General features: G+C 35.5%; 1 protein-coding gene across 1 annotated transcript; it reads right to left on the reverse strand.

The window, feature by feature from the left end:
* Positions 1-1,821: 1,821 nt before the first annotated feature.
* Positions 1,822-12,517, reverse strand: LOC148311052 (5-cytosine rRNA methyltransferase NSUN4-like). Its single transcript, XM_088257309.1, has 10 exons — positions 12,231-12,517; positions 11,967-12,153; positions 10,354-10,612; positions 8,213-8,391; positions 7,387-7,509; positions 5,918-6,101; positions 5,211-5,328; positions 3,685-3,809; positions 3,042-3,179; positions 1,822-2,129 (listed from the first exon to the last, which is right to left on the reverse strand). Exons 1-10 carry the CDS (start codon positions 12,309-12,311, stop codon positions 1,982-1,984), a joined length of 1,542 nt encoding a protein of 513 aa, XP_088113435.1. The 5' UTR covers positions 12,312-12,517; the 3' UTR covers positions 1,822-1,981.
* Between the last annotated feature and the right edge of the window lie 1,824 nt (positions 12,518-14,341).

Raw genomic sequence — 14,341 nt, forward strand, 5'->3', positions numbered from 1 at the left:
CGGCTACCGTTCTGGAGGTCCCGGTTTCGATTCCCAGAGGGGGGTCTAATAAATAAATAAGTGATTTTTTACTTTAATATTTATTCAATATTACCCTGGACCTGAAGTGGAGGGCTGATCACCTTTCCTATGTGTGTTAACGATCAAGATAACACTGCGTTTATATGATGCAGTGCCCTGTGCACCATTGGGGTACGGATAAGGGTTCGACGATGAATATTTTCAAAATTATATGAAAAGAAATTTGTTTTTGATGCTTTCTATTTTAGATCTACCTACATCCATTCATTATCCATTTATGAATAGCTCTTTTATACATAGTTTCGTTATTCAATGACTATGGTTATGTTTGATTTGTTTCTGTGTTTATATGTTTCCATGAGGTGTGTTAATTGTGATTTTTTATGCTTTCTTGTGTTATGTAAGAGTCATTAGTTGTTATGTAAGAGTACATGATTAGTTGTTGGCACGATCAGGTATGCCAAATATTTGAGAGTGGTCAGTTTAGGAGTCGTAATAATCGTCGGGTATGTATGAGGAAATGCATGAACGTGGAAGAGGCGAAGAATGTTTGCAAAGACAGAGTGGTGTGGTGTTGTATTCTCTCTGCCTACCCGTGCGGGAAGCGGCGTGATGGCTAGTTAGTTAGTTAGTTTTAGACTACCGTAAGTTGTAATGTGTTGAATATTTCCTCTATGGGTGTCTGTCTCAGAACTTTAAGTATTATTTTCATTATTCATTTATGGGCAACAATAATACTATTTAATAATGCATGGTACGACCATCCCAACCGATAATCTTATATTGTACAAAAGACTGACATAAACCTTAGTAAATTTTTACTAATTCTTTTGTACTGTGGTTTTAACCGGATCCACGCGGCTCGCATAACCGTATGTGTTTTAACAAAACATGCCCCATACGCGGCTGACATAAGCGTTTGTGTTTTTACATTGCTCCAAGATTCGAACCTCAGTTCAACATAGAGGGATTTTTTCATGGTTTGAACTCTAATATTTAATTAATATTACACTGGACTGGATCCTGAAGCGCAGGAATGATCACCTTGCCTTCATGTAAGTAACAATCAAGATAACACTGGATCAATTCGATGCAGTGCCCTATAATAAAGTGCGGATAAAGGTTTGAAGGAGAATTAGAAAAAATAAGTGTTTTATTTATAATATTTAATCGTGTCTTATCACAAAGTGAATGTCTAAACAATAAATAACCTTCATGGATTCCTTTAACCGGATCCTTGCGGCTCGCATAACCGTATGTGTTTTCATAAAACATGTCCCATACGCGGCTGACATAAGCGTTTGTGTTTTTACATTGCTCCAAGATTCGAACCTCAGTTCAACATAGAGGGATTTTTTCATGGTGTGGAACTTGGGATAAAATAATATCAATCCTTGGCCTTATGACATCTGTTGAAATATCTGACTAATAATTTGTAACATCACAAGGATAAATAAAAGAACAGATCCCTGATTTTTCTTGCGGTCGGTAATTAGTCCGCGCCATAATCATGCCCTATATCTGTCTCACTCTCGACGCTGCGCATCGCCAGTGGGTAAGAGTGACGATCTAATTTGTTTATATTACGATATATTTCAAGAATAATGTGACACACGTGTATTATAGAGTACCAAAAAGGCACGATGAATCCCATTGAACGTTTTTATTTAGGAAAATAAATTGTTTCTTAACTAAATACATGATAAAAGTAATCATTTAAAAAACGGCGAAATACCACACACGGGCGTCTCTTAGGAACGCGGTTAAAAGGTTAAAGATGTAAAATTAAAATAAAGCATGGACACTTAGATAAACGTTTAATATATTTTATTTACAGTCAGTGGTGGGGTGAACATCTGGTATTTTATGAAATAAAAAAGCAAAACAATAAAAGTAACTACTGAGTTTAAAAAATTAGATAAAATAATGACTATACAATGTTTATATTACAATGAGTACCTCACTTGGTTCTCACGAGTTTGGCAAAGTATGCCGGCCCGTAATTGGCTTCCAGATCTGGTATGACAAGGTGGCCGTATCGAACTGCCGTTTTACCAGAACCTAAACTAAACATGGACTGGGCTGGCTTCAAGGACTTCTTGAATAATCTGCAATAAAGAAAAAAAACATATAATGTTTCAAAGCATATAAATTCTTCTTCTAACCCTTCTCCCACATAATGCATACTGGAAAGCACTATGGTAAAAGTGTAAGAATCCCTTACCCGTAGCATGAACTTGCATTTATAAGCAAGGTACAAAAACGGGAAAGAGAGAAAAAAAAATCCTTATCCGCACCCAATGGTGCATAGGGCACTGCATCGTATTGACACAGTGTTATCTTGATCGTTACTTACATGAAGGCAAGGTGATCACTCCTGCGCTTCAGGGAACAGACCAGGATAATATTAAATAAATATTAGAGTGAATTACTGATATTTATTTTCACCCACCCTGGGAATCGGACCGGGACCTCCAGCACAATAGCTAAACACGCTAACCACGGAGGCGGACAAGCATAACTAAGTGGAGATAAATCAGATTTGGACACACTAAAAAATGTTGTAAATAAAATAACTGGTAAAATGATAAGCTACATAAAAAATTTTAAATTATGTTTTCAGGCGGGTCTCAAGTATGTAAATATGTATAATCCAGGATCTCGCATGCTAATAAATAGAGTCTGCTTAGGTAAAGTTTTCCTCATTCCAACATAGATGGCTGTTGTGAACTCATATGTAGTCACAAGTCACGAAATTGATAAATATATCTAGATATTTTTGGAACTCATAGGAGTTCCAAAAATTTTAATAGTGTGGTTGTCAATCATGGGTAGACTTGGTGAACGTTGCACATGTGTAAAGTGATCACTTGACCAGCATATGACAGGTTGTAACCCCTGTAAATGCCCAGACTTCCATATTCTTCTTTTTTATCTATGTTGAGATGTCAAAAATATAAAAAATAACTAGGTATTTGGACACACTCAAAATGTTGTAAAAAAAAATATGCATTATTTACTTGATAGTAGCAAGGATTCCATTATCCTCGAAGGCCTTTTTCAGTGCCATGTGGACTACGGCATCATTCTGAATAGGACTGAGGGAACACGTACTGTACACCACACTACCTCCCACGCGACACACAGACAGTGCATTACTGAAACCAATAAAAATAATTATTATTTTCCTCTTCATTTGTTTTGTTAACGCTCTCTAAAGAAAGTTGAATTGCCACTGTTGTAAACAACAGTGGCAATTCAACGACAATCGACCTACAGTCGCATGTTTACAGACCGACTGCGTGAATTGTGACGTGAATGATCGGAAGAATGCACACTCAGACCTCGCTTTGCGTCGTTTCACTTTGCGTTGTTTCAAAGTTTTACTTTTAGTTTTGTTATGTAAATATTCTTCTTTTTTTAACATTTAAGGACTGAATGAAAAATACGGTAACCTATCATTGATGTTTATATGATTTCCAATGGAAAATAGTAATTCACTTTGTGTTGTTCCAGTTTCGCGCCGGATATTTTGGAACGTATTTACAACGCAAAGTGAGGTCTTAGTGTAGTTCATAAATGTTGTCTCCCTTTCACACAGTTGTGGCGCAGTACTTAGAGCGAAATAATTGATTATATAAAAAATCATGCATTTGAAGTTACCTTAAAAGGCTGGATTGTAGTTCTGGTAAACGAAGACGTTCCTTATTTCGATTTGGTGTAAATATATTGTTTTCGTTTATTTTCAAAGAATGGCGATCTGTTGTGCACGGGACATCAACCAAGACCTAAAAAAATACAAAAACAAAATAAACATTGAAAAGGAACATATCGTGCGTATACTGGCATAAAATGTTAACTCTAAAATCCCTGTTTGAATTATCCCTATTCTTTAAAGCTTTAAGCCTGCATATAATACCCGCTATTAAACTTAAATTGAATTTACTTTTAAAATCATATAAATATGACATTTCAACTCTTAAATGTATTTTTCCAGTTTACAGAACCTGGAAAACTGTATGATATGCATCATTAAGTCAAAATTGCATATTTTCGAGTTAACGTTTTTTTGTGAGTACAACCGCAATATATTGTACTGTCCATAGTGAAAACGCTTTTCTACGGAAACAGTAGCAATGTTGAACACAGAGATACCAACAATTATAAATTGCACCTACCCTGGTTATAATGGATGTCTTAATCTCTAGTCTATCTACAAGAATTTTACAATCATTTAACTTCTTCTTCTTCATCTTGTTGTAGGCCTTGTGGCCTGTTTTTAAGAGGGATTAGCTTCCTGCGATGTCAATTCCCAGCTATCAACCCATCTCTCTGGTGGTCTGCCCGGGAGTCTTTTACCATGGGGTTGACCGTACAGTGCGATGTGGAGGAGTTTGGATGATTCCATTCCCCGCATTCTCCTTCGTTGCCTTCCCCATCTAACGACATCTTCGATCTCGTATATATCCCTGATCCTGGCGTTTCTTATTCAATCTCAAAGACTCTTGCCTGATATGCTTCTTAGTCTTCATTTCCGACACTCTAAGCGCGTTTTCATCATTTAATCATTTAACTTGATTTTTGAAAACTTCCCGCCACATTCCCAGATCTGATAGAGAAGCTGTAGGCTTCCTGTCAGATCCACAGTTGCAGAACGGAATTTTGGGGAGTAAGTTGCGAAAATTAAGAACAATGTTTAAAACTGTGTCCCAATTTTACTGTGAATTTAACAGTATGGCAAACAGTAGTAAAATTATGAAGAATGATTAAAAATATGCACCAATTTCACATGAATTTACATTGTAAAAGAAAAATACTTGTTTTTTGCCACTTGAGTTCTATTTATTTAATTACATCTAATGACTAGTTTCGGAAACTATGCTTACATGTTCAGGTCTAAATATAAACCAAAGCTTAAATAATTATCTGTTTTATTCTATAAATAAGGAGGAGGGAAGTTAGGGGAAGGGGTGGGGGGGGGCAGGGGGTGGAGTTAGAGAATAAAGGGAAAATGGAAAGCAAAGAAAAAAAAATTTCTTGTAAAAAAAACCCACTCCCCAGAGAAAGTCGGACATCAATTTTTGTACTCCTTAATAGGTAGGTCATTCAGTGACAAGTACCTAAACTAATACATTGAAAAATAAAAATATAACATTCCAAAATAAAATGAGTTGTGTATTTTCACTTACTTTGTCAAATCCTTCATCCATCAAATGACGTCCATCTTTTAAGGTGAGTACGATTCGTTCTCTCCATATGTTACTTGAACGGTAGTCATATAGGTATTCTTTAAGGACTTTATTTATTCTGAAAATATACATATAAAATTGATAATCAAACGATTATTGTAAAACCTCTAATATTCATTTTTTTAAGGACAGAAAAAACCTAAGTGGTAAAAAAGCATTTTACATTCTGGCATCTCAACATAGATGGAGAAGAATGTAGAAGTCTGGGTATTTATAATATAACACCTGAGTGGATTTGGGCAGACCCAAAATTTTGAGAATAAAATAACTGGTCAAATAAACTCATAAAAATTGAAAATCAAAATGTTTTAATGCATCTCGCAGTATGTGAAATAAATCGGCGAGAATCTGGCAAACACAAGGGTCTCTGCTAAATAAAAAACTTACTCAAATCAGCCATAGACGCTGTTGAGAACACACACACAAAACAATGTGTAAATTATGAGTTCCGAAAATTTTATGTGCTAAAAATTAGTGCGTTTGTCAATCATGAGTAGAATGGTGAATGTTACACGTGCACCCTTTAGGGATCACTTAAACCAGCCTATGACAGTTTGTAAGCCCGGTAAATACCCAGACATCCATATTCTTCCTTATCTTTGTCGTGATGTCAAAATGTAAAATGTGAGTGTTGAGCGTTTTAGTACCGGTTGACTCTGGAGGGTGTGGAGTCGTTAGCTACCAGGACATCAGCCAGCATAGTCTGCAGGATAGCCAGGGTCTTGCCTCCGGGAGCGGCGCACATGTCCAGCACCCTGTCTCCCGGCTGGATGTCCAGCGCCACCACCGGGAGAATCGACGACCCGTCCATCAGATAGTAATTTAACACTTCTGAAAATATAAACACAGACTATTATACCATTAATCAAATAAAACAATAAACCTTGAGCGTAAGTCCTTCTCCAAGCGCAAGAGCCCAGTCTCTTTTTTGGAGAGGCACAGCGAAACTAAAATTATAAGTTTGCCATATCGCTCAATCCTTCCAACAACGTCATATGTAAAAAAACTTGATTTTTCAGGAGATCTTTTTTTTAAGTTTAAGAATATAATGAAATGTTTTAAAAATTAATATCAAGCCACTCATTGAACTTTTCACTGTGCCACAGATCTTTTTAGGTAAAACCTGAAGGTTTTTTCTCCATTTGAAAAATATTTTTGATATATTTAAAAAAAATAATTAAACAATCCCTTTCTTCAAAATGCAAAAACAACACTTTCTGCCCTGTAGTGGGTTAATATTGAGTTTAGAATATGCTGCTTTTGCTGGGATATAGCACTTTTTCTGGGCATTCCGAAAACATGCACAATTGAAAATTGTCAATTTTTGATACTTGATGTTGTGGAAAGGAGCGATATGTATAAATGTATAGAAATTGTATCAAATTGTATTAAAAAAAATTAACTATATTAAATAAAATAAAAATAAAAAGTAGTCCCTCGGTATTTGCGGATTCATCACTTACAGTTTTGCAAATTTGGATATAATATTATGTTTGGTCGGTTGGAAGATATTGCTTCTCATCAATAAGCCCTCAAATGTATATATTTTTTTCTGTACATGAAGTTAAAATACATATATAAATGGTTTAATATTGCATCAATGATTTTATAAATGTAATGTGCGAGTGTAAATTCAACTTTAGTCCCCTCGACGACTTATGTTTATACTCTCTCGTGTCAAAGCGAGTATAAACATGAGTCGCGCCTGAATGCTACACACAGAGAACAGTGCGTACTGCATCTGTATCTACAAAAATAAATTTCTTTTAAATTAATAGATTTTTAATATAGTTTTAGCGTTTTGAAAATTGCTATTTTGTTAGCATCTTGTCGATGTTCGCGATATATTCAATGCAGTAAACGTGTTAAATACATAGTTGTGTTTTGAAGCAAAGGTGCCCAGATGGCCGATATGATTTTCCATATGGAATTAAAATTTCCATATGGACTAAATGTATTGATACTGATTTTTTTGTTGTTTTGGTTGTATAAATCCAGTTTTTTTCCACTAACATACAGTGTTAACACAAAGTATAAATATAAGATTTAAAATCTTATATCCAAAATATCTGATTTAAAACAAGAATGTGAAAGATAAATTAAAGAAGTGAGTTACTTGTCGATCCGAGTGCTGGTTCTGGAAACTTGGAAGTATCTTCTCCGTCAAATCCATACACATTCAACTTCTCGGGAAACTTAAATTCATCATCTTCAATTATTAAAGGGAAGTCCTTGGCACCTGGAAAATTGTTTATACATGTGTAGATATCAATAGTGAAAAGTCATATCGCAATATGTATTATACAAACTAAAAAATTCATTCATTCAAACCCTTATCTGCACACGTCTTGATCGTTAACACATGAAGGAAAGGTGATCAGCCCTCCGGTTCAGGTACCAGTCCAGGGTAAGCAATTGAATAAATATTTTAGTTAACTAAACAATAGAGACTTCTAACAGATTATGTTTATCAATGTTAAACGCTGCAATGAGACTGATTTTTGGAATTTCTGAATTTAATCACACCACCCTACTACTTCACTAACTGCACTGGTTACGCTTTCACGAAAGGGTAGAGTATAAACTCCGTCTACTTATGTATAAATCAATGGCTCCAGAGAATCTAAAAGAGCTGTGTTAACTTATTAAACGATATCCGCTCCCTATGTGGAACATATAGTCACAAAGTCCACAAAGTCAGCACACACATTGTCATCAGGGGTCGTCCTGGGTGGCGCGAACATATCTTGTAAAAGAGGCAAGTTTGATTAAGGTTATCAGGATGCATACGGAGTACATGGCCTAGCCAACTGAATCGCCTTTCCTTGACGACAGTAACGAAGATTTGCTGTATCTTACGCCTTATCTCTTCATTCCTCACATCGTCAAACCTTAAAATTCTTCACAGACATCTATTTTCATGGTACACGACGTTAACTTACTGGAGTAATACTTGTACTGATCAGATTCCGGCACCCAGTCATCCCTCCCCATGAGCCGAGACGGAGGGATGAAGGTCCACAGAGCTGACGCAGACATGCCCATTTCCGGTTCCACAATACGAGATTCATCCATCTCCGCTTTGGACAGACTAGACGCGAGGGAAGTTTTCATAGCGGTGCTTAAACAAAAAATTAAATATATTTAACCTGTCCAGGAGTGTGGCCGTACATAGTCGTCCAAACAAAATTTTCCTCAAAGGAGTATGGGCATACATGTGCGACAGCGCTTACAACTAAAGCCTGGTGACATTTGTTTCTAAAATGGCACTTGTACTGCCATCTGTGGTTGTATTTAAGCACATAAGGTTATTTTCCTGTTTTACTCATGACATTTTACTTAAAATAAAGTTTTTTGTGGCATCATCGTAATGGCGCTGTCAAAGAAAACCCATGACATAAAACATCAATAATTTTGAAATAAATCATGTTTACTGATGTAAGTTTAATAAATAAGCAAGTCAGTATTTTAAAAACTAACCATCAAGCCAGGCAGAGAAAATAGAACGCCACACCAATCTGTCTTTGCAAACAATCTTTGCATTTTCCACGTTCATGCATCTCTTCATTCATATCCGTCGATTATTCCGACTCTTGACCTGATTGCTTTCAAGTATTTCACCTACTTGAACATGCCATCAAGTTTTCCTCTGCTTCTATTTCCAACAACATTCGCCTCATAAATTTGTTTTAGCATTTTTTCCTCACTCATTAGTTCCACATATCCAGACCATCTTAACACCTTAAAAAAAATAAGAAATATACATACTAGTATAAGAGTTTCTGCTTGATAAAAAGCTTCTTTACATCTCACCAATAGATGTCTCTAGTGATTCAAGAACAAGGTTTCTAAATTGGTTCATATGTATATCGAACTTCTAAGAATTTGAGTAGTGTGGTTGTCTATAATGGGTAGAATCGGTGAATGTTACACGTGTGTAAAGTGATCACCTAACCCAGCCTATGACGGTCATCAGCCCCGTAAATGCCCAGACTTCTATATTCTTCATCTTTGATAAGATGTCAAAAAATAATATGAAAATTAAGAAATTTTATCGATAAAGCTAATCTCGGCCTTGCATTCTTTCCTTATACCATTCAAACATCTATCATACTTTCATTTTGCTACACGTTCATCTGAGAGATCTCATTTCTACTGCATTCAGTCTACTTTCATCTCTCTTTTCTCCTATTTCAACTAAATTCACCTCATAAATTTGTTTTACCATTTTCTTTTTTGTCCGCCTCTGTAGTGTAATGGTCAGCACGCTCGGCTACCAGTCTGGAGGTCCCGGGTTCGATTCCCAGGGGGGTCAAATAAATATAAGTGATTTTTTCACTGTAATATTTATTCAATATAACCCTGGACTGGTACCTGAAGCGGAGGGCTGATCACCTTTCCTTCGTGTGTAAACGATCAAGATAACACTGTGTTCATATGAAGCAGTGCCCTATGCACCATTGGGGTGCGGATAAGGGTTTTATTATTATTATTTTCTTTTTTACTCATTCATTCCATATATCCAAACTATCTCAATGCATCTGTTTTATTTTATTTTTAAAAGGAATAACCCGCAAAGCCCCTACTTTAAGATGCTTGTCGGAGGTGGGATAGTAAGGATAGGTAACTAACTAACTAACCATCACGCCGCTTCTCCGCAGGGGTAGGCAGAGAGAATAGAACGCCACACCACTCTGTCTTTGCAAACATTCTTCGCCTCTTCCACGTTCATGCATCTCCTCATACATACCCGCCGATTATTACGACTCCTAACCTGACCACTTTCAAGTATTTGGCATACCTGATCGTGCCATGTTTTTCTCGGTCTTCCTCTGCTCCTTTTCCCAGTTACATTCGCCTCATAATTTTTTTTTACCGTTCTTTTCTCACTCATTCGTTCTACATGTCCAAACCATCTCAGGTAAGGATAGGTAAATGTGAAAAATACATCACTAACACCCAGACCAATCGAAAACAAATTGTTCTTCAGTTCATTTGCAATTGGTGGGAATCGAACCCGCGACACCAGTCTTAGTTTTATTGAAGAAGCTTATCTACGCCTTTTGAGATATTACAATTGTACCTTTCCATTTGTCTGTTTTCTTCCGGTTTAATTTCATCTTTCCCAATAATGGTTCTTCCCGTATCTAACACTCGAGGGACATCGTTATCTGGATACAAACTGGCAATATCTGATCTGGCCGCTCGAGATGCGAGTGCTTCCATTTGAACTTCTTCCTGTTTAGTGTTTGCTTCCGAATCTTTTTCATCATCCTCATACTTTCCTATGCTCTCCAGGTATCTTTTGTGTGCGGCGAATAAATCCCTCATGTTGCGTGCGCCTGTGAGAAAGACATTAAATTCTTAGTGATAATTTTTAACTTTTAAATTAAAATTTCACTTGGTAAATATCACTATTACTAAAAATCTATCATGACGCATGTTTCGATGTATCCTTATCATTTTCGAACAACGTATGTGAAACCAAGGCTATATTTTTTGTTTGTTTAAAGAAATAGTGGTCGGAGTTCTCAAAAAATAGTGTAATTTACCAAGTAAAATTTAAATAAAATAGGGATATAGTCAATTAACACATCGTTTGCGGGAAACGCTTAAAAGCATCTTTTGCATACTATTGGTAGAAAGCGGGAGATTCTTATAAGCATTCTATTTGCTTACTTTTGATAGAGCGCGAGAGACGACAAAAAAAAACATTTTATAGATCGGAATTGGGTTTGCGGTTACTTGTGATTAATTAGTATACTGAGGATCGGGCAGCAGATAATTAGGGTCGAGATTGATGAAAAAAAAAACCCGACAACTACTACTACTACTACTACCATCACGCCGTTTCCCCGCACGGGTAGGCAGAGAGGATGGAACGCCACACTCTTCTGTCCTGACATACACTCCTCGCCTCCTTCACATCCATACATCTAGTCATACATGCCCTCCGATTACGCAGACTTTTGACACCACCAGATTTTAGGTTCTGATTGATCTGATCGTGCCAAGTCTTTTTCGGTCGTCTTCGTTTTGTTTTCCTTCTCACATTCGCCACATATATTTTCTTAGTCATTCTCTCGTTATCAATTCGCTCCACATGTCCATACCACCGCAATTAACTCTTCCTAATCTTTTCAATTATTCCTCGTTCAGCCTTACATTCCTTTCATTTATCTTCGTTTTTAATTCTGTCATACAATGATTTAAAAACGAAGATAAAAGATTTTTCCACACATTCGTCTGAGGGAGCGCATTTCAACAGCGTTCACTCTGCTTTCATCCTTCCTTTGCCAGTTCCATGTTTTGCTTCTATACATTAGTGTCGGTACCAGCACGCCGTTGTAAACCGCTAGCTTGGCTTCCATGGACAATGTGTTACTAAAATTTGTTTATTTGTGTAAACATACTTTAAAATGGACAAATAGTAATTACTTAATTGTGAGAATTATTTACAGTGCGTAGGGTAGGATATCAACTAATTGGGGTTTGATGGTTTATGTTGGCAGTGTATTCGGCTTTTGGTAGTCAATATAATAAAAATCATAATAATCAAACGATTGGTACAGAAATTATGAATGTATTCGTTAATTGCTTGTAGTTTCTGCTATAAGTACAAATTACCTTGGTTTTTAAGGTAAGTCTTTCAAAAATGCGTTGGTAAATAAAGCGTTAAAATCTGGCAATACTCACCCATTCCATCCAACTTCTCCATTGTTTCTAGATCATCACCAAAGTTGTTAATAAGCGCAACATATTTGTGTCTCCTGATGAGCGCTTTCTTGATGGGATCCCATTTAGCACCGAAGGCTTGTCCATAAAAATCATCAAAGTGCTCCATAGCTTTATCTACCGGGTGAACTTTCTTCCGTAAAGTACTCTGTACACAAAAATATAGATTAACAATAATTTATTTTAATAAATTAATAAAATATAACAAAGCGAAAAATATATTACCCAATGGTCTTTCCCATTCTTGAACCGTTTTAAAGTGTAAAATAACAGGCATTCTGACTTTTTCCATCTACTGCAAAACATATTTAGCAAAAAAAAATAATAGAAAAAACACAGAAATACGTCTCAAGCGACAATGAAATTAAATGGATACACAAAAAAATACTGATCTGTTTTTTAAGTAATTATAACAAATTATCCAAATATCCATTTATTTTCGATAGAGTGTGTATAGTAAATCTTCGGCATGCCTTTATTTTCATTTATTGGTTAGTTTCAAATCTGACATTGACATTTATTACCAGTATTGCAATGCGTAAGAAAATTAAATTCCCCAAAAAGAATGCCATGCATTAACCCGCCCGGAAGTGTGGCCGTACATGGTCGTCCAAATAAATCTTTTCTCAGAGTATGGACGTACATGAACAGCCGTACTACCAAATGCTTGTGACAATTAATTCTAAAATGGCACTTGTACTACCATCTGTGTATTTAAACATTAAAACCACACTTCAAATTTACTTTCTGTTTACCTATGACGTTTTATTTAAAACAAAATTTGTGTTACGTCATCGTAATGACGCGGTCAAAGAAAACCCATGAAATAAAACATGGATAATTTTTATATAAATAATGTTTTTTGATGTAAATATTTTTTATTCAAGAAAATTAAAAAGTGTATTTTTTTAAACTCACAGAAAGGTTTAAAAAAATCGTGACAAATTGGTGGTCTTATATTTTTCTTAAAATTAATTTATTGTATTGTAGTTTTACAATTTCAAACATACTAAAGTAAAAGGACGTCAAATTGTATCATTCTTACGACCCTTCTTATCTTACAAATTTCATATATAAAATGTATGCTAAAATGCTTTACTGTACAGATTTCTAATAATGTTTTCCTAAAAAAAAACATCTTTTACTATTCAGACAAAAAAAAACATGTAAAAACAATATTTATAAATTAAGGTAAGTTTAAAAAAAATCTCTGTTGACCACACTTGAGAATACATACCATTACCTAAATTTTATTTGGAATAGACGTAATTGCATCGAGAAAGTTTATTACCACTAGATAGGTATCTTCATGACCTATGTTTGATCTTCGTAAATATGTATTTTTTTTCCCTAGAAGGATTAGAATTTTCTTTGAGCAATACATTTCCATAGAAATCGAGAGGAAGAACTTACTTAATCTCTGGTTATAGATCAGGGGGGGTCGACTCGTAAACGTCAGATTGTTCAAAAAACGACCAGAAAATGACGAGACACACTAATACACTAACAAAAACACCAAAACGGGAACGAAAAATACGAGATACCAACAAGTTGTTCAAATATTTCAAATAAATATGGACAGACTATGGTTATAGACAATTATCGATAGAAAAATAGAAATCCGTCTATGAAGAACTTCATAATATTGAGTATTATGCCAAAGTTAAAGTTAAATTTTGCGTATGAAAGTGTAGTTTTTTTTACTTAACACAACGCTCCCTTGAACTTCTGCAGCACCCCCCAAATGCAAAAAATTTAAAAACGCCTAGCCAGACTTCCAAAACGCCCACAAAGGGGCGCTGGCACCCCCGTTAAGAAACATAACTTCAGAAAGTGGTGGGCACTCCTTCCGCCCTTTTAAAATATTGTATTTTCTAGAATTTTAAATAAAATATAGTAATTTGAAAATTCTATCGTTTTTGTTTTTGTTGAAAAGCCTTATATTTATACATAGTTTGAGATAATAATTTCAAAACCACCATTACCATTACCATTTACCATTGTAAGGCTGAGTTGAGTAACCATTATTAATCGCCTGAACTCTTTTTATAAATGTCGCGTTTTAGCCGTGACCTTTCTATTTTTGTTTACACTGAAATAAATAAATTTAGATAGTGAAATATCTTCTTTGTAATATTAATATTATAATTTTGAAAATATGTTTTACAACAAATTTCAATATAAATACCATTTAACCTGAAAAATGAATGATAAATATTTCGGCGGGTGGATTTGACATTCAGCCGCGGCGAAGTCACGCCCAGCCGGGAGCTTAGTACTTCTAGCCGTTTACGTCACTTCCGGCCGCTGGCGAATATCACTTCCAGCCATAAAAA

This window comes from Brachycentrus maculatus, unplaced genomic scaffold (assembly GCF_059751285.1).
Source record: "Brachycentrus maculatus isolate JH-2025_06_01 unplaced genomic scaffold, ASM5975128v1 h1tg000078l, whole genome shotgun sequence".
Classification (NCBI taxonomy): domain Eukaryota; kingdom Metazoa; phylum Arthropoda; class Insecta; order Trichoptera; family Brachycentridae; genus Brachycentrus; species Brachycentrus maculatus.